At 35.6% G+C, this 22,215-nt stretch overlaps 1 protein-coding gene and 1 pseudogene across 1 annotated transcript; both read right to left on the reverse strand.

Moving 5' to 3' along the window:
• The window catches only part of LOC107664718 (ganglioside GM2 activator-like), a 2,821-nt pseudogene extending 1,137 nt beyond the window's left edge, over positions 1-1,684 (reverse strand).
• A 476-nt stretch (positions 1,685-2,160) lies between these two features.
• Positions 2,161-4,903, reverse strand: LOC107664730 (ganglioside GM2 activator-like). Its single transcript, XM_016455378.1, has 4 exons — positions 4,516-4,903; positions 4,274-4,426; positions 2,807-2,989; positions 2,161-2,674 (listed from the first exon to the last, which is right to left on the reverse strand). The coding sequence occupies exons 1-4, from the start codon at positions 4,618-4,620 to the stop codon at positions 2,513-2,515; spliced, it is 603 nt and encodes a 200-aa protein (XP_016310864.1). The 5' UTR covers positions 4,621-4,903; the 3' UTR covers positions 2,161-2,512.
• Between the last annotated feature and the right edge of the window lie 17,312 nt (positions 4,904-22,215).

Below are 22,215 nucleotides of genomic sequence, written 5' to 3' on the forward strand. Positions count from 1 at the left end.
TCCTTCGGGAATTGATTGGATCGTTGGAAGTTGGGGCGTTGCTAACAAAATGGAGGCAGATCTGAATGCCAGTTTGCAGTTAGTTGTTGAGGATTTCTCTCCACTGGATTCACCACCGACACCCCAGCATGAAGAAATGTTTTTTTTTTTTTATTAAGGATGATGACGACGATCAACGGCACAAAACATGCCTAAACAGCACGCGCGCGAGAGAGAGAGAAAGACTGCCTGAATGACTGAGCGCATCCTCCATCAGGTTGTCATATTCATGAAAAAAATAATAATTAATTTGCAATGTTCTAAGAGTAATGTTGTCGTAATATCCTAATATCTTTTCAATGTTTAAGGGTAACGTACTCCCTTATGACTGGTGTCAGTGCTATAAAGTGAAGCATCAGCTTCAGCTTTTCCCCTGTCGTTTATTCCAAACGTCACTGATGTCACTGCAGCTGCTGGCAGTTCCAGATAGCTCCGCCCTTGCGCCATAGCTCGTGACCGGAAGAGAAGATGAGTCGTTTTGAGGAGGACGGGAGGCTAACGTTTTTGATTAAAGATTACGAGGGCACATGAATTAAAAAAAAAAGAATGAAGTGCACAGATAAATTATTTATAATAAACACTACAGTATTCCATTAAAAAATAAGAATTTTCCATTTTGATTTCATGGTGACTTTAAAAACACTGATATAAAAATACATAAACGTTTGCTGTGGAAGTTCAGTGAATGATGACACACTCACAGCTCTGAGCGGGCAGCCACAGGGGACGCTAGATGAACGTTTAGGTTCAGGACAGAGCTCCGGGATTGTCATAAAGAGCTGGGTCAGCCGCACACAGGCATCAGGATAATAACAACTTCCTAGTCATCAACCCAAGGTACTTTTATCCATACACCAGCAACTTCTCTTTCCAGTGTCAAGTTCACTTGAAACAAATAAAATAACATCATTTTTTGTAATCCAGATGATTTTATGAAGGTACAGAGCACAGTGTTGAGCTGTTGAAATGTGGACAGACAGGTTTACCGTCTGCACAACATTCACAGCAAGTCTCAGGCATAAATACATTCATAACACCATGAGTTTGTAGGTAATAGGATGGGGTACAGCTCAGTTTAGAGTTTCATGGTACCAGGGTTATTATAGTTAACTAATGCTAGACCAATAAAAAAGGCTTTTAAGTTTACTTAAAATAAAACAAAAGGTCAATAAATATTAGCTGAAATAAAGTATACAAAACTGTTTTTTTATTTCAGCACTACATTTTTCATTTTAATTTAGTTTAACTTGATGTACTAAAATCACTCAAATTAACACTGAATAAAAAATGACAAAAACAATATAGATATATAAAACCTCAAAAAACTAATACAAATGATTAAAACACATTTAACAATACATGTACTTTGACAATACATTATATAAAACACTAATTAAAATATTAATAAAAACTGTATTAGAATCTCAATTTGAAGGGTAAAAGATCAGGTGAGTAGGTCAGTTGTCATCAGTTGAACTCACAGGGAAGGGAGAGCGCAGATGCAGCTGCTATTACATACATATCCCGGTGAAGGAATTGGGTTTGGATACACATGAAGAGTCTGCACATATGTAGGGTCGTCTGGATTTCCAGTTTTCCCAGGAAAAGCCTCTGAACTATTCAGTAACGGAAAGTACTGTAGCATGTGGCGATGCAAGAAACACTAAAAGTCATTTATGAAAACAATTATACAGCGACCTCTACAGGCTGATTCGCACGGCACCATGAGAACCCGTTTAAAACAATGGATGACAATGGAAAATGGTAACGATAGCTTATAAAGTAATCATAATAAATAGTAGTGTTTAAAGGAGCCAAAATTATATATAATTTTGGCTCCTTTATACACTACTCTGTCACATGTTTGAGGAATACAGCACTGATATAAGATTATTACTATAAAAGTTAGGATTATTTAGTGACATATACTATCAGAATATATATGAAATGTTATACATTTTATATAATATATACAATTTAGTTATAGAAACATATATAATGTGAAATATCTATCTATCAATAATTTATTATACAATTTATAGCATAATTTTATCATTATACATTATAAAACATAACTACTAAACACTTGAATGTTTGAATGTTTATTAAGAACAAAAAACAGAAATTTCCCCTTTAAAGAAAACTGAGAAACTTAGTTCCACCTTGACACTGAACTTCGTTAACCCCAGAGAACAAAAACAAATCACAAAAGCAGAAGTTAAAACTAGACAAAGCATTGTTAACATGTTAATTAAAATAAGTAAAAAAATGTGCAGTCCAGTGGTTTATAAAGTAAACCGATGTGAACAATATTTACAACTTCCACCAATCATTTAAAAACAATTAAATGAGATTCCTCATTAGTTAAAGAAATGTGCTCATTATGGCTGAAAACTCATCATTCTAAAAAGTTAAAAGAGAATTTGAAAGTTTAAGTAAAAGTCCTATAGAATAATCAAATACTACTTTTCTTTTACTTCTTGGAGGAATGCAATGAGAAGCTGATTTTGAGGCATCCCAGTTCTTTCTCAGAGCTTCCTAAAATGCTCTGTACTCTGTAGTTGCCATTGGTCAGCCAGCCAGGCAGTTCAACGTCTGGTATGACGATTTCTGATGATGGCAAAGCATAATCTCCCTGGAAAAATGATATGATAAATGTTATGCCTCTTAAAATGCAAGACAGATTTTTTGGTCACAATAAGAAGACATTATTAACCCATAAACACTTGCATGTTGAGTAAAATCTCCTGAATCGGGACACACTCACAGCTTTGAATGGGCAGTGGCAGGGCAGGCCGTATGTGTGCAGAGGCTCAGGACAGTCCTGTCCTGGCGGGATGAGTTGATCGAGCAGGTCACAGACATTAGGATAATGACAACTTCCTATTTCATCCAGACACGGTATTTTCACCCACAAACCTGCTATTTCTCTTTCCAGCGTCACGTTCACCTGAAACAAATAACATGGTGCGAACATGGAATTTAGTTTTTAAAACAATGCCTTATGGAGGCACAAATGATAAAAAGTGACAATCATAGAGGTTTACAGCCTCTTGTGATAGTCACAAGCCAGCCAGCCAGCCAAAGATTCAGGGATAAAAACATTTATTTCACTAGCATAAACTAGGTCACGAGAATGGCCGGGAACCTCTGAACTCCATTCCTAAGCCTGTCTGGTTTTTTTTTGTTTTGTTTTGTTAAATGTCATTGTAGTATTTGCATTACAGTAGCATTACAACTTGACAATTTCGGAAACAACTTTTAGGAAATCAGAAATTATAGTGAAAATGAAGCCAAGATGCAACTATCAATTATTTTTTAATAAAAAAAAAACATATAATAATAATAATAATAAGTTAAATATATACACACTTACATAAACTTTTTCCTAAGCATACATGCACACAGAGGAATTACAAACGGTTGCTTTAAATAGGCAAGTGTATCATTTTCTTGCCTATATTATGAGTATTATTACAAATTATTGTTTTTAAATATATCAAATTACTTCCTGATTTATTGCCCCTATCTGTATAATCAAAGTAAATTCTGGGTGTTTTCAATCTTAAACCGAGCCTAATTTTGTTTTAGCATGTATCTCATATTTCATAGATATTTTTTTGTAAATTATTTTTACGTAATGAATAAATTATAAATAAGTGACAAGCACAGTACAATAGAGTTCCTCCTCCTACAAAAAAATACGGAATAGTAGCTGCGTCCCAAATGACGAACTATACACTATGCACTCATACACTATGTACTTAAGCACTATGTACTCAACCATGCAGAGTATGAATTACATAAAGTTATTCTGTCATTCATAATCGGAGTCTGATAGCCCTTGCCCCTTCGCTACGTAACTAAAGCTGCGGCAGTTGAGTGCATGAAGTGTCCAACATTCCACACTTCGGTTATTTAGGTGCATCATCCGGGTATTTAAAGTGCACTTTTTCTTTTTTGGAATTTTCAGTGTGAACGCTCTACTCGTATTATTTATGCTTACAAAACGTCATAGAATAGTGCATAAGTACGCGATTTGGGACGCACCTAGTGACTTCCTAAAAGCCAAAAAGAGGAAGTTGTCATGGGCAAACTTTTGACATCTCTGAAAAGCTTAAGATCTACCTGGATATTAGAGATATTAACACACACACACACACACACACAAATGCCCCTTACAGAAACATGAAATGTTGTGTCCCAGACGAAAATCTAAATGTCTCTATCTTACAGAGAGAGGAGATGTCAGCGCTACTGATGTGGAGCCCGACGCCGCTGCGGTCAGCTGTCCCGGGATGGAAATGGGATCTGGAGAAATACTGAGACTCTTCATCTTTGCAGGATCATCTTGTGCACCGCAGTTTTGCCAAGAAAAGCCCCACACCTATTCGATTAGAATAATTAACAAATGACAATTTAAACGAATTATATATATATAAAAACAGTCTGAGCACAGATATTTCACACCCTTACCCTAGTGAATTTAGAGATTCTCCTGCCGAGCAACTGACTCGAGCCTTCCAGCGAAAAACAGTTTACAGCGAAGAGAGCAATACACACGGAAACGCAGCTTTTCATTTTGCACGGTTAATATTCAAAAAACACGAAGTGTACCTTGAAATTGTGCTTAACTAGAGAGTAGAGAGCTTCACAAAAGCGCACGCGAACATGCCCAAACACAAGCCCCTGCACAGCACAGCACAGCACGGTGTGATTTAGCAGCACCTGACACAACAACAGGACTATAAAAGGCGTTGAAGACTATTCACTTTTCATCAGGAACTATCAGAACCCGTCATGCGAGTGTGTTGTGGTATTTAAATACTTTGCCATAATTCTTTCCGCATTTTATTTAGCCAGCACTGCGATATACAGTGTTACAGCGTCCTCTAAAGGCAGGAGGAATAACATCAGGCCAGTAACGAACGTGCTTATTAGCAAAGATGCTGGTTAAACAACAAAACTAGAACTTTCAGAGAAGAAAGGGACGTTTTTACACAAGTATACAACTAAGAAATCATTTATTAAATCAGGTAAGCAAATCTTCATGCTGAAAGACCTCTTTCCATACCACCTGCTGTGAGTTCAACAATGCTGGCTCTGGTGAGTTTATCATTTAATTAGTTTAATTTATCATTGTTTTATTTGGTGTTATTTAGCCTATGCATCACAAGTTTGTATATGTTCTGTGTCACACCCATGATATGCTAGCTCCATCATACAGAAACTGTTTTTGATTTTTAGATACTTTACTAGGTCCTGTTGCATATATAGCAGCACTAGAAAAGCTAAATGTTCTATATATATGTGTATCTGATGGCATTAGCTCGTGTATGCTTGAACTGCAGTTTTGAATCTGATATTTCCCTACCAACTTATCACACAAAAAATATACATGCATTGGATGGTTGGCATGGAATGGTGTTCTCTGAACAGATGGAATCTTTGTAGACATACTGAAACACTTTTTTCTCTGATCCTTTGCACAGATCTCTTCGCACAGAAGTGTTCGTAGAAATAACATGACGTGATGTGGTTGTGGTTATAGTGTCAAAGTGTCAGCTTCTAGAAGGCCTTGTTCTAAATACGGTCTACCACACACACTCTTCGCTTCTTGTGTGATAGTCTCTTCCCATCTGTTAACCTTTTACCATAAGAAGTTATACATTTACCTTATAAATGCATCTTTTAGCTACTGAAATATATGTTCACTCTGAATTATAACAATAAACAAAACCAAAACAACAATGGTAGAAAATCTAGAATCCATAGAAAAAGTACTGATAATTTTCTGCTGGGACATTGAGTTTATGGACATTTACATTCAACCTACAACACAACAGTGCATAATTCAAAATATTCAAAATATTAGAAAAAACACCTGTGGAAAAATCAATATGTAAAATTCCTTCATATTACAGTGTGCTTTATTTTACTGACTTTTCTTGTGAATTTTTTCACAGCCTTTTTACTGTTTAATTTTTTTCTAAATAATATGTTCAGAATTCTATATTTATTTGTCTGATGTTGCTTATTGTGTGAAAAAATTTAATTTTTAAATTTAATTTAATTTAATTTAATTTTTAATTTTTAATTTTAATTTAAATTGTTATTTAAATTTAAAATTTAATTTAGTTTAATTTAATTTAATTTAATTTTAATTTTAATTTTAATTTAATTTAATTTAATTTAATTTAATTTAAATTTAATTAAGAATACACGTTCAAACGGTTTAGTAATTGATTTTGAAAGGAGTGATTGATTTTTATCTGTGGTCTCTCTCAGGTCACACAGTACCTGATTGTCCTTTGTCTTATGTTGATTGCTATTTAAATAAGCATTGTTTATTGTTGAAGTAATGCTGAAACCAGTTGCATTCTTTTGTTGTCGTCATCCCTGTGGCCACAAGATGGAGATCTTGTATTTGTGCTTAGAGAGTCATGCTGTGACCTATGCAAATTTGCTCTTGGTCTGTCAGTAACATGTAAGTATACATAAATCCATACATTTCCTAAACCACAGGCACATTAATTCAATGCACACATAAATTCAATCTGATATAAAGCTAGTAATGCGCACAAATTTTAATGCTGAATAGTTTTATGTGAGAAATTCCCGTGCAGAGTTGCATCCTACAATCATTTCATGAGAAATACGAAGCTATGTAATTTTCTTTGTCAGTATCATGTGTTATGAATCACAAAAGAGTGCATTAATCAGGGTTTCAGGTTTTATTTGATGCAGCACTTGTATTCACAGGCCATATGATGATACTGTAAGTGCGCATGAGTCACCTTTAATCTCTCTGCATGTGCCTGCAGGTAAATGCCAGCCCATATGTGCCAAATAATCACCTAATGTTTCGATCTAAAGGTACGTGAGCTATTCAAACACAGCTTTGTTCATAAAGTTTAACTCCTAAACAGTGCTGAAGAAAATCACCGCTTATCAAATTACTGTACATAGTTGCCCAGGGATTTGTCAGTGTGTTCAGAGGTCATGTACTGTACTTAAGCTATATGCATTATAACTATATAGCAAAAGATGTCATGATGTGTAAAAAGAGTTTAAATGCGCATAACCCATGTTGAAGCACGTTACCTCTGAACACGCTCATAAATCTTAGATGAGTATTTAATTTAATGAGCAGCAAAATAATTATACATTGGCAGTCAAAATTTTGGAAGAATGATTTTTTAAAAATGTTTTGAAAGAAGTGATCACCACCAAGGCTGCATTTATTTGATCTGAAATACAGTAAAAACAGTAATATTGTGAAATATTCAGCAAAGCTACATTTTTAGCGTCATGTGTCACATGATCCTTCAGAAATCATTCTAACATTTATTATTATTATCAGTGTTGAAAAGAGTTGTGCTGCTTAATATTTTTTATATAAAGCATTTACCTGAAACAGAAATCTTTTCTTTCTTTCTTTCTTTCTTTCTTAGAATGATTTCTGAAGGATCAGATTAACGATGCTGAAAATTCAGTTTCACCATCACAGGAATAAATTATAAAAAAAAAAAATATATATATTCAAATAGAAAACACTTGTTTAAATATTTCACAATATAACTGTATTTTTTTTTGATCAAATCAGTGCAGCCTTGGTGAGCATAAGAGATGTCTTTATAAAATATATATATAAAAAGAATTTTCAGCATCATTACTCCAGTCTTCAGTGTCACATGATCCTTCAGAAATCAATGTTGAAACCAGTTTTTCTTAATATTTTTGAAAACTGTGATACACTACCATTCAGAAGTTTGGGGCAAATATTATTAAAAAATATGTAATTAATACTTTAATTCAGCGAGCATGCATTGAATTGATCTAAAGTGACAGTAAAAACATTTATTTTGTTACAAAATAAATGTTTTTCAAGTAAATACTATTCACATAACTATTCAAAGAAAAAATGTATCACAGTTTCTACAAAAACATTAAGCTGCAAAATCTGTTTTCGACATACATAGATAGTAATAAGAACCATTCTTAATAACTGAGCACCAATATTACTGATAATCGAGCAGCAAATCAGCATATTAGAATGATTTCTGAAGAATCCTGTGACGCTGAAGACTGGAGTAATGATGCTGAAAATTCAGCTTTGCATCACAGGAATAAGAATATTTTAAAACAAAATCAAATAGAAACGTTATTTTAAATGATAATAATATTTCACAATTTGCACAAGAGCATAAAAGTTAATAATTCCAAAGATATCTATCTATCTATCTATCTATCTATCTATCTATCTATCTATCTATCTATCTATCTTAAAATTCTTAAATTGTGCCTGTTGTGGACTGAGGGTCTGTGAATTTGAAAACCGCTGAGCAAATCATGTCTGTGTTATTAAATATGGCCATGCAATCTTCTTTTTTCTTCTTCAAATAACACATTTTTATAGCCTATATATTGTATGCACACATATGTTTCAGTATGTTTAGAACAAGTAAAGCCCAAGATACTCTCCATTAACGCTGTGGTCTCTTGCACCATCGTTCATCTGTAGATGATACACTCAAACGCAGCTGAGTGAAACGAATAGCCAGCATCTCTCTCTCTCTCTCTCTCTCTCTCTCTCTCTCTCTCTCTACGTCAGGCAAACAATTCACGCGTCTCCCAGGGTGATAATATTACCCCATAACTCGCACAGATGCACCCTGTAGGTACAGGAATGAATGAGGGTTTGCGTTCTGCGGGTGAACTCATGCATGACAATACTTTAATAACATAATACGCCAGGTTCCCTGACGAGTTCACTTGCCAGTGTTTCTTTAAAATATCATAGCTGCGGGGATGTGCAGGCGCCTTCAGCGTTACGGTACACCGAGGACACTTGCTTAAATCATACACCAAGGGTTTTTGCCATTTCAGTCGAGAAGGGATTTCTTCAGATGACAATAAATCAAATCCAAGAATCTTTGCGCAAGTAAAATCAGTGTTGACAATCCTGCGCTGCAGCTTGTGAAATATAGCTGGCATTTCTAAATGGCAATAGTCAGTATCATCATACATAAATACAACATACTCGTAAGAAAAAGGCCACATGATTTACATTTCTGCACCAGATTTTGTAGGATTTTCTTCAGTGTTTTTTCTATCTGCTTGATCTAGCCTTGGATAATTTTTTTACAGCTCAATTTTGTAGCACAAACTAAATGACCATGAATGCTAAACCTGTCGACTACACAAACATCACTCTGACTATCTGGAGATTTGCTTTAGTCACTACATATAAAACATTATTATTATTATTTTTATTTTTAACCAGCACTTTGAATAACATTATGTCGACCAACAGTTATTTGATAGCATTATTAAAAAATTCATGAACAATATACTACTGTTCAAAAGTTTAGAGTCAAGTGAGTTTTAATGTTTTTGAAAGAAGTCTCTTTTTCTCACCAATGAAGCATTTATTTGAATAAATACATTAAAACATTTATATTGTGAAATATTATTAACTTTGTAATATAGTTAAATGGATATATATTTTATTTAATAATACTTATAATACCTATAAATTTCAAGCTGGATTTTCAACATCATTATCTTCAGTGTTACATGATCCTTCAGAAATCATTCTAATATGCTGCTCAAGAAATATCATATTATGTTACAAATAACACATACATTTTTTCACTTTTATTTTTAATGTTTCTTTGAGGTTTGACATGCTGAATACGAAAATCACATTACTTTTTGTGTATCATTAACAGTGCTCATGAAAACGTACAAAAGGTCCTTGCAAAAGTAAAATATATTTAAAAAAAACATGCAAAATTAAAACAAATATTTATCTGTACTAAACCGATGTTTCATAATTAAAGATAGAAGCTCTAAAATTACCTGACCTAAATATTTACCAAAATAATTGATGTTAAAATAATTAGTACAAAAATAAGCACCACAGAATTATAAAAGAACCATAAAAAATGAAGAGAAACTAATTTTTGTTGTGTAATAACGTAATAAGAAAATGCTAAAAACAGTTAAAAATGCATTGTAAAAAATGCTGAAAACAGTTGCTGCTTAATATTTTTCCAGAAACCATTTTTTCTAAAAAAAAAATAAAATCCAGGCACACTTTATTTTAAGGTCCGATTCTCACTATTAACAAACCATCAGCAACTACAACTTTTGCTTCAATAAACTCCTAATTTGCTGCTTATTAATAGTTAGTAAGTTGTTAAGTTAAGGGTAGAATGACGTATGTAGAATGTTCATGCAGAATATGTGCTCTATAAGTACTGATAAACAGCCATTATGTTAATAACATGCATGCTAATAAGCAACCAGTTAATAGTGAGAATTGGTCTCTATACTATAGTGTTACCAATATATTTACAGTCGCTTTTGATCAATTAAACGGATCCTTGATAAATAAAATATTTAATTAAAAAACACCAAACTTTTCAATGTGCTTTTCATACATTTCTGTAGTTCAATAAAATGTCTCATGCTTTATACTGTGTTTGTCCAGAAGGCTACAGCATAAATATTCCTTTCGTATTTCTAAATTTGGTCTAATTAACATTAAGTATAAGTAGTAGCAGAAGCATGTTTACAGGTAGACAACAGGTGGTTGCTAACAGTTATTATGGTGGCTCTTTTTATCAAATTCCAACTTAGTATTTTCAGCTGAACCAAATCCTTTTGTGCAGTTGATTTGAGTCCGTTATTACTGTTGATGTTTTGGGTTCGATTCAAACACTTCAAGGGTGGCATGATTGACACCGAACCCTGTTGAAAGCTCAGACTTTGCCAGTTCTAAGCTGCGCCTGAAGCATTGTTGAGCAACTGCACTGAATGCATTTGCCTGCACAAGCAGACTTGCTGAGGCAAAGCCTGAGAGAGAAACTTGTACTGTGATAGAGGAACACGCTCTAGCTGAATAGACTGGGTGAAAGGTTCCGTAGAATACGATCTATCCCCAAAGAGGAAATCTTTGCTGTAGTCTGTTTTAACATTACACATAATCTGGCCAGCCACATTTGTACAGGTGCCCATTCCTCAGTTCTCATAATGCAGCTTTGTCATTTGCTGCTTAACAATGCATATCCATAGCAGCCGTTATTCAGTATGGAAACTCAATGGGGTAGTAAAGCCTAGTTATCTCGTCCTTCATTTGTTCTTCTTTAGAAATATACAGTACACTGTAAAAAAAAATTCTGTAAAATTTACGGTAAAAAACCGGCAGCTGTGGTTGCCGGAATTTTACCGTAAAAAATTCGGTAGCAACATGTCTTTTACCGTTAAATTCACGGTCATTTTTTACAGTGTACGGTAGATCATTTCCAGAATCGCAGGACTTAAATAAAAGCAATGTGTTTCCATCAAACCTTCATGAGCATCTTGCTTGGGGTCCAGGTTTCTCCTCCCTGTATAATGCTGAATATTTACCGGCAGACCTGTGTGTGTGTGTTGTGTGAATGGGAGTGTAGATCATGGCCAAGGCTTTCCTCCGAAGACATCTGCATGCTCCCTTATCTGTTCGTGTTACACAGTGTAATCTTTCTTTTTGCTTCTGTTGGTGCGAACATCAACTTCATCAAAAAGGTCTTTGTTCCAAATGAGAACAACACAAGCATTTAATCTTATCTGAACGCTTCTCACTCTGACCATCTGCAGCTGAACTATGTTGTCACAACAAGCCGAAGCTCAAGCTCAAATCCTTGACAAAGCCTTTGTCTGAGCACTTAGAAATATGGCACTTTCATCAGGCTTAAAATGAGCAGGAGCGCTGCCGTGTTTCATGCATTAAAGATGGCTGAGAGGACAGTGGAATTTAAATGTCATAAAGTTTTGGAGATCATCAGTCATTCAGTACGACACTGATGGCCGGATATATAGGGGCTTATGAGCAGATAAATAACCTAATAAATTACAAAACACATATAAACCTCCACAACAGGATGTCATCATAGTTTTACAATGCAAATCTGTGAAATCAAGCAAATCCGTGCTGGTTAAACCAGTTTTCAGCTTAGTCGACAAATCCAGGAAAAGTACTTTGATGCTTAACTGTATATTTTATATTGTACATATTACTTTTTACTATCATTTAATAGACAGTTTTTGAAATACTTAATTCTGATTGGTCATTTGCAACATTTTGTGTTGCATTTATGTGTAATGATGATAAGTTTGTATTTAATTGGCAGTGCTAGTTTTGTGTTTCTTATAGCTGTCTGCACTCTCTCTCTTCTTAGTTATTAAAATAATTTCAACTTGTAGTAAAATTTGATATCCATTTATTCATTAGGGGTTGTAGAGCCATCCAATAAGAATGATGAAGTACACTCAGACGGTCAATTTTTGCAAAATAAATGATTTTAGGATGAGAAATGTCATGATTATCCTGTCTGGGTTATTTTACAGTTATATAGATTTCATATATGTACTTGAAAATGAAAATATGCTCCTATTTGATTTCTTCTGTTGTTGTGTACATTTCATGCTAACAGTTCTTGAAGCAATCACCCATGTAAAAAACTAATTGACCCTTTAAACTTAAAACCTGTTGTGCCACCTTTAGCTGGAGATCAGTGCCACCACACCTCTTTGATCAGAACTGCTTTAGTTCAGCCACAGTGGAGGGTTTGAGCATAAACCGCCCGTTTAAGATCCTGTCACAGCATCTCAATTGGGTTCAAGTCACGACTTTGACAAGGCCACTCTGAAAATGTAATCTAGTTTGGTCCTTGGGTCTTTTTCGACTTCCTGGATGAAACGTCGATGTACTCTTGGAGGAATTTCACAAGGCTAAACACCTCTGGGAAGGTTTGCTACAGTGCTGAGTTTTTTTTCCATTTGGAGATATTGGCTCTCACTGTGGCTCTTTGGAGTCTGAGAGTCTCTGAAATAGCTTTGTAACCCTTCGAAGACTGATGTATTTCAATCACGTTCTTCCCCATCATGGAAAAAGCTGTTGAAAACGTTTAGGCCCTGTTATGAATGCAGTTCCATAGAATTAGGAACTACAGGGGCAAATAAACATTTACACAAGTACAGCTGGACTGTGATGATATTTTAAATGTCATCAGCATCGTAAATCCTGTCTTTTATTAAAAATGTACATTTATAGCACTATACTTTGTATTATATTACCTTTGCATCAAATTATAAAAAGAACAAAAAGAGTGAATGTTGTGTGAGGGTGTTTCTACTGTAATACATCGGCTGTGGAAGTGACAGTGAATTTGACATGTTCTGTCTACTAACAGATGTGATCAATCTCTATGTTTTTTCCTCTTTTGGCAAATTTTGAAAACACTATTGTGGACTTTTTCTTTTGCCATTAGAGCAAATGGCAACACAAAAAATATATTTCATGTAATCTCCGGTTCACTGCTATAGAAGTTTATCTTGCACATCTGAGAAACCCGTAAATGTGAAAAAGGCCAATTAGATCATCTTTTTTTTTTTAGTTTCATACATCAAACTATAATTTAAAATTGTATTTTGTGTTTACTCGGGTTGCCCTTATTTTATGTTTTATTTGAATATTAAAACTATTTCGTATGAAATACACACAAAAAAGGGAGAACTGAGGATGGGGGCAAATACATTTTCACAGCACTGTACCTGCATCAAATTCAAAGTCAAATTCTTTCCACATTCTGCCGTTGCCAATTAAAGTTTGATTTGCTTTAAAAACTATACCGTGCAACTTTCAAACTTTCATAATAAGACTCAATGTTTCAGACAACTTAAAAGTGGATATATGCAGTTTTAAGATCTCCCTGTTAAAATGTACTTTAATCAATTTAAAAAATATTGGTAACACTTTAGTTTAGAGACCCCTTATACTTAAAGCATATTAATAAAGCACAAATTAATGCCTTATTCCGCATGACTGTATTTTAGATCTCTTTATATACTACCCCATAACTAAACTTAACAACTATCTTACTAACTATTAATAAGCAGCAAATTAGGATTTTCTTGAGACAAAAGTTGTAGTTCTTAGTTAATAGTGAAAACTGGTCTCCAAACTAAAGTGTGACCGAAAGAATATGAAATATATCACTTGAATGAAACCAGATAATTTGCACGTTAACTCATAAAATTTACTACATGAGTCGTGGCCTAATGGTTAGAGAGACGGACTCGTAATCCAAAGGTTGCGGGTTCGAGTCTCATACCGGCAGGGATTGTAGGTGGGGGTTGTGAATGGGAGTGAATCTCTCCCACCTTCAATACCACGACTGAGGTGCTCTTGAGCAAGGCACCGAACCCCCAACTGCTCCCCGGGCGCCGCAGCATAAATGGCTGCCCACTGCTCCGGGTGTGTGTCCACGGTGTGTGTGTGTTCACTGCTGTGTGTGTGCACTTTGGATGGGTTAAATGCAGAGCACTAATTCCGAGTATGGGTCACCATACTTGGCCACATGTCACGTCACTATGAAGTAAGCAGCTAACACCTCAGAGTGACCTCATTCGGCTTTTATTTACAATGGTAAAGAATTTGTGCATAATATGTGACTTTCTGTAGCACAGAGGACATCACATATACAGCACGTGCATCCAAACACATGCGTGTGTATTATTGCAGCTTTTTACAGTTTTCTGTCTGGAAAAGCTCATAATATTAATGACCTTTTGGAAACATGTTTAAGTTATAGCAAATGGCCATAGCAGGTATATGGTAATGTTCGAGGAGAGACTGAGATTGAGAAAGAGAGATGTGTTGTATGTCAGACTCAGCGGGTCTGCTGAGAGTTTGATTGTATTTCCTGGGCGTGCTGCGCTGTGCCTAGTCCTGTCCCCTCTCTCCCCAACCACGCGCCATCTGCCTCTCCTGCTCCTCATCCTCCTCACTCTCTCCTCCAGTATCCAAACAGCATTTCAACCCACCCACAAACCCCCCCACCCTCGTGGCCTGCTTAGAGCCGGGCCAGGCGATGACGACGTGACACGAGGAAAGGCTTTCTCCCCTCTAGCACTCTTCGTTCCCTGTTAGCGTGCGGCGCTCTTACGACAGAACAGGGTGGATAAAAACATGCCGCACAATAATGCCTCGAGTGAGAAAAGTTGCTGGCTTTGTGTGGTGAGCTGAGTAATACCCAGACTTGTTTTTGTAAGACTATGAAAACATTGCTTGTGAGGTGTTGCATTGCTGCTGAGATCTCAGTGACCCGGATGATGCATGTGTTTGAGCTGCTCACATATATGACTGATAAAATGAAAGCGGATTAGATGCACATTTTCTCACAGTGTTACACTAATGGGAGATTTGCATGGTAGAATTCACTCTCAAAACTAGTAATTACAGCCCATCGCAACACGAGTCTCGGAGCCTTTTTTTGAGATGGCTTTTGTTTCTGCCTCATTTAGTTTTCTACACCATTGAATTAGTTTTTTCCCCCTGCAGGTATGGCCAAGTGATTTTTAAAGTGTTTTTAAAAGACCGTCTCTTCTGCTCACCAAGGCTGCATTTATTTGATACAGTAAAAACAGTAATACTGTCAAATATTGTTACAATTTAAAATAACTATATTCAATTTTAATCTGTGTTAAAATGTAATTTATTCCTGTGATCAAAGCTGGATTTTCAGCATCATTACTCCAGTCTTTAGTGTCACATGATCCTTCAGAAATCATTCGAATATACTGATTTGATGATTTCTATGCTGATTTCTTATTATGTAGAAAATTATGGAAGCTTGTTTCTGCTACAGAATAATAAAAAAAGTTGTGACTTTTTTTTTATATCTCACAATTTACACATTCTTTCTCAGACCTGTGAGTTTATGTCTCACAATTCTGATTTTATTTTTTGAAATTATATTTTTTACACTGTGGAATAAAACGTAAGATGATTGTGACTTTTTTTTTTATCTCACAACTCACAACTTTTTTTCTCACAATTGTCTTTTTAGACTTTTAGACTTCATATTTTTTTTTCTTGCAGTTACGAGATTCAGTCTGAATTGTTAGATATAAACTCATAATTGCAGGAAAAAAAGTCAGAATTGTGAGCTGGTGAATTCTGTTGGTGAAACAGTCTTCCATAGCAAACAGCTGCTTTTTTCAGGATTTTATGATGAATAGAAAAGACATAATTTATTTGAAATCAAAATCTTTTATAACATATTTACTCTCACTTTTGATCAATTTAGTGCATCCTTGCAGAATAAAAGTATTAATTTCTTTATAAAAATCTTACTTTTTAATGGTTGTTTATGATAATAAATAACTTTTATTGTTTATATAAATATTGCGCAAATTTGACTTACTAACTATTGCAAGATTTGAAGTCACGATTGTGTTGACATATTAGGGTGATTAACCAGAGGGTTAAATGATGACAAAATTCTCTTTAACCTTCAAATGCAATATCTTTGGTTGCACCAGGTGGGTAAAGTTTTATCCTCCAGTCTGACTCAGTGAACTTTATCTGAAATATTTGGCAGGTCTGCTTGATCTGCTACAATCAAAACAGCAATGCATACACACAGACTAGCCCAAAACAGACTTCGATCCACTTTTTCATACCTGCATGCATGCAAAAGTCACACATATTTAACAATAGAGTTCCATCTATTTCCTCCACCGTCTGACAAAAAAAGCCTGTTGAAAGAAAATTGCTCTCATCTCAGGAAAGAAGATGGAATGGCAGCATTCTTTTGAATAGAAGGTACTACAAGTGATTTACCTGTCTTGCCCAATCTCTAATGCCTGTAACAACACAGCTACACTACTTTACACTAGAAGAGAACTGCAAACAGCTGAGCGATCGAAACAAAAACCTTTTATCGAAAGATACTCTTCAAATGTTTACGATTACATGTGTTGTTGCGGTTTATCATGCACAGTATGCCTTGTAGTCAGTTGTAGAAGAACTGAACCGACAGGAATTCTTTGTGCGCTTGGACAATGCAATCTAAAGGCGTACATGAAATAACATTCAATCAGGACTCGAGTCAGATTAACATCTCTCTATTTAAATACCTGGTTTGTTAAATAATACAGGAGGATCATAGTCTTCCCTGTCATGTGAACACAATAAGCCAGTGATTTGCTCTGATGGGACCTTCATTATCTTACAGAAACAGGCAGTACGAGAATCTTCTGATTAGCATTGCAGAGTCAGACTGACATATGAGTGAGCTCAAACTCATAGCCGTCCTGATCCCTCTCCCGCTGCCGCTGTGATCTCAGTGTGAATTGTTATGCAGGCCGCGAGCAGCTGTTCTCATTCTAATGATGCAGTTAATGCATCCATGACAGGTCCAAGCGCTATAAACATTAGTAGCAACTGTGCCGTTCATTGGCCAGCATTTCAATCAGAGATCATCAAGAGTTGCCTAATCTCAACAGTTTAAATGCCAGATGATTGGCATTCTGAGTTCATGTGTATCGCATTCTTTGAGGAATGTTGACATGTGCCAATGATTCGCAGTTCAAAATCATTTACTCATCGTTATGTCGTTTCACACCTGAGATTTTCTTTCTTCAATGAAATGGAAAAGGAGAGGTTTAGCACAATGTTCATGCTGCTTGTTTCCATACAATTCAGTTAATGATGATCAGGGATTGCCAAAACCACCATAAACCTTCTTAAATCTTATTTTGTGGTTTATGTAAGAAAAAAAATAGATTTGGAATTATATGCGGCAATGAGATCAAACAATGTTTGAGTAAACCGTCCATTTCAATGATATCGCGTTTGGTCTCGTTCTGTATCGCGTATCTTGTCAGTGTCTGCGCTTGCTTGGCCATTTGTTGTGGAGAAAATAAGGAAAGTGTGTCCAGCTGAATTAATGTAGTATTTTGTTAGAAGGGTATAAAAAAGCTTAGTTTACCGCGGTGGCCGTCGCGGGATGGCCTCCTCGTGTAAAGACCGAAGAGTGTAAAGACCATCGACTCTACCGTGCGACTCCACCAGGCAGGGACAAGTGTGCTCACCTTCAGGTCATCCAAGAAGTAGATGAGTTTGTTTATTCATTGGAACAGATTTGAAGAAACTTAGCATTACACGACTCACTAATGGATCCTCTGCGGTGAATGGGTGCCGTCAGAATGAGAGTCCAGTCAGCTGATGAAAAAAAAATAAAATTGTCCATGCACTCCAGTCCATCAATTAATGTCTTGTGAAGTGAAAAGCGGTGTGCTTGTAAGAAACAAATTCATCATTAAGATAGTTTTAACTTGCTTCAGTTGCTTCCATGGCTAAAATACTAGTCATCTATCCATAATATTTATTTCTCCAGTGAAAAAGTCTGAATCAGGAGATAAATATGCACAGATCAAACACTGTTTATAAGTGAAAACGGTCCAAAACAGCTCTAAACAAATATGTTGTTTAATTTTGATGTGAGAGGACAACGGGATAGACTTTTTTTTTTAAAACTAGAGGAAGAATTATTATGGATTATGGACTCATATTTTGGCCAGAAGCAATGGTTTAAAGTTAAAAACGTCTTAATGATGGATTTGTTTCTTACAAACACGCAGCTTTTAACTTCACAAGATGTTAACTGATGGACTGGAGTGGTGTGGATTATTGTGATGTTTTTAGCAGCTGTTTGGACTCTCATTCTGACGGCACCCATTCACTGCAGAGGATCCATTGGTGAGCAAGTGCTACTACATTTCTACAAATTTGTTTTGATGAGAAACAAACTCATCTACATCTTGGATGGCCTGAGGGTGAGTAAATTTTCAGTTCAGTTAAATTTTTGGGTGAAATATTCTTTTAATCAAGATAAGACCATAAATGATTTGATATTTCAAAGACAAATATGTTTCATCGTACCACTGTGTTATTTCTCCATGCTGGTTTTATGGCTGCTTTCATCAGGTGTTTTCATCAGGTGTTTTCAGGTAGCAAAGTAATGATGGGGCACTGTGTAAACCCACTAATCTGTTTTATTTTTTCTGCTTATCATGTTAGTAACCACATCATGCTCCATCTGAAACCAACACATTGAAATCCACATAGTAATCAATAGTACCATGCAATATTCAGAACCATATGACTAAATAATACTCACCTTGAGAGAAAGTCACAGACAGGGCTTTGGGTTTATACAGACGATCAGTAAAATCTGCAGGAGCTCTCGACATCTGAGAACATTCTGCCCTCAGCCTAACATGAAATATAGTTATGGGCAAATTCCCAGTTGCGATGCTTAACAAACTCTAATGACAAGCTTTGATCAGTGTATATTTACAATAAATAAAACAGTACTTGCCAAAACCTTAAAAAATGTATGATTGTTTTGGCACTATGTGAATATAATTACTATAGCCCTGGAGGAAAGTGATCCTTGTTTTGCAGCCTGCGCTCTTAAAACAATCAAAGTCTGACCTAACAGCTCCCTATGCCGTTTACTTCAGTTCATCTAAACATGAAAAGTCTGCCATTAACACACAAAGTTATCGTATCGCTTCAGAAGGCTTGAAGTGTGATGCATGACTTATATAGACCACATACAGCATATGGTGTTTTTGTCTTTTCAAAGCCTTTTTGATCACTATGAATCGTTGCAGTATGGAAAAGAGCTGCATAAGGGTTTACAGAAAAAAATCAGCAATATTGAAACATTGAAAGTGATTAATTACAGAATTGTTATTTTAAATTAAAGGGGTGGTTCATTGCGATTTCACTTTTTTTAACATTAGTGTCTAATGTTGCTGTTTGAGCATAAACAATATCTGCAAAGTTACGAAGCTGAAAGTTCAATGCAAACGGAGATATCGTCTTTTAAAATTCTAGCAGTTTAATGCCTACAAAAACGGCTGGTCGGGACTACAACGAGTCACTTCCCGGGTTCGTGACATCACAAACCCAGATAAACCCCGCCCCCGGGAACACACAAGAAGGGGGCGAGGCCATGCTGCGCTGCTTTAGAGAAGAGGAAGAGAAAACTAAAGGTGCACGTAAAAATCTAGTCATAAATGAATCGCGATTCTGTCTTCTAACGATTCTAATGGATTCACAAGTTTCAAAATCAATGTTCTAAAGCAGCGGTTCTTAATACTGTTCCTCGCGTTCCCCTGCTCTGCACACGCTCTGCATCTCTCTCTCTCTCATTCAGCTCAGCTCCAACAATGAACTGTTCCAATTCTACACTTATTTTCACATAGCTATGAGAAGCGTTAAACATGGACGCGCGTGCAGTTGCCGTACTGTATTAAAGCTTTAATTAGGATAAAACTGTATATTAAAAGCTAACATAAGCAGTAGCATTTACAAATAACAGCTTATCTAAAAGTATGAGACAACAACAAACAAAAAACATAGGCCTACCATTAAAAGCCGTGCTTGCACAGGTTCTGCGCGATCCTCTTCAATAATATCCTCTGCTTCTCAATCGGGCTCAAACTTATAAGCGATATTAACGATGCAGTTGTTTACAATACAACTGGAGCACATGCCGCTGAGGTGAGGGGCGGGACATTTAGATGCGCACTAGAGGCGGTTTAGCCAATCACAACACACTGGGCTAGCTAACCAATCAGAGCCCATCGCGTAATTCTGAGGGAGGGGCTTCAAAAAAAGAAGGAAATGATCAGCGTGTTTATGGGGGAAGGGACAGAGTGGTGTGGAATAAAGGTAAATTATGTGAAAAATAATGTGTTTTTAAAAAAACGAAGCATTAACACATGTTAGACTGCACCCCATAAACACAATCAAGCCTAGAAAAAAAACAGTGAACCGCCCCTTTAAATATCCCTTTAAAAATACTAAGCAAGAATAAAAAAAAAAAAACTGTAATACCTGCTGATTGTGACTGAACTGTCCAGAAATTAAGACTGACCCACAGCTGAAGAGTCTCCTGACAAGCCTGACAGCCATGTGGTCAGTAAATGCAGGACACTGTTTACAGGGTGCAGACAGTTGTGAATTTCAGTCATTCATCTGCTCCTTTACTTTGACAGACAAACAACCAGGTCTGTCTGCCAGCCAGTAAATATGAACAGTGGTTTATAGCACTTTCTCTCCACATTAGTCATGTAAGCTATTACTCAGTAGACTGCAAACATGAGTAGTTTATTTGTAGACATTTGTTTGTTTTTGAGTATTTCTATATTTTTTCCAACTTGAAAAAACTGTAGCCTACCTTCGGTTTTAAACTGTTGAATTGCCTGCTTAATTTATTACAGCTGTTTGTCATTGAGAGGAAAGTAATTATCGGTTGACAACATCTGATGAACGCTCATCACACAGACACTCGAGAGACAACAAATATTTAGGAAGTACATTAAAATGCTGTGAACAGTACTTGGTACATGAAAAGGAAAACAATTATGTAACTGATCATTTTGAGTACAGGCACAAACTCATGACATTACAAGCCAACTTGTTACTAAATGTAATGACACAACACAACAACGACAATGCAATTAAAACTGGAAAACGATCAAACACTGCAACCATATTAATTATTCATGCCCCAGTGGCTGCTGGGAAGAGTGCAGATGAGACTGATAAACAAAAATAAATTATTTTTAGGCCAGTTTGGGGCAGAAAAAGACTTGTGTTTGTGGATGTATCATAAAGATCAGTGTACTGTATATCGTAATGGAAAAGTTAAAGATGCTGACTTCAAAATTGTAAGTAAACAAAATACTCCTACAAATATGTGTGTGTGTCTGCAGTATTTACTTATCTTTTTCAGTTTATTAAAAATAAGTGCTTCTTGTTAGAGTTTGTATTGTTGTTGTTTGTGTTATGATTTATCTTTCTCAAAAGGTAATTTATAAAATAAAATATTTTTTTAAATAAAACATTTATTTAAAAAATTGATAGCTAGGTGGTTTGCTATTTTTTATATAATGTAGCTTTATATGTACATGAACAGTATTAATTGATATTGGACATCAAAATAATATTAATAAAAAACTTGTAAATGTAAAATTCAAACACACACCAGTCCGTTCAGTTTAAATTATTTAAAAGTACGTTTAAACTATTTTTCTAAATTAATATTAGTGCAAAATTCCATCCATCCATTCATATGTACTTTGAAGGGGTCATAGGATGCTACATGCACTTTTACAAGTTGTTTGAACTGAAATGTGTGTTGGCAATGTGTTTACACAACCACTCTATAATGATAAAAATCCACCCGGTGTTTTTTTTTAATCTCGTTAAATGTTTTCCCCTTTCTCAAATCAAGCCGATCTCAGATGCCTGTCTGTGTGACA

The sequence above is a fragment of the Sinocyclocheilus anshuiensis genome, unplaced genomic scaffold, assembly GCF_001515605.1.
Source record: "Sinocyclocheilus anshuiensis isolate Anshui unplaced genomic scaffold, SAMN03320099.WGS_v1.1 scaffold235, whole genome shotgun sequence".
Lineage (NCBI taxonomy): Eukaryota > Metazoa > Chordata > Actinopteri > Cypriniformes > Cyprinidae > Sinocyclocheilus > Sinocyclocheilus anshuiensis.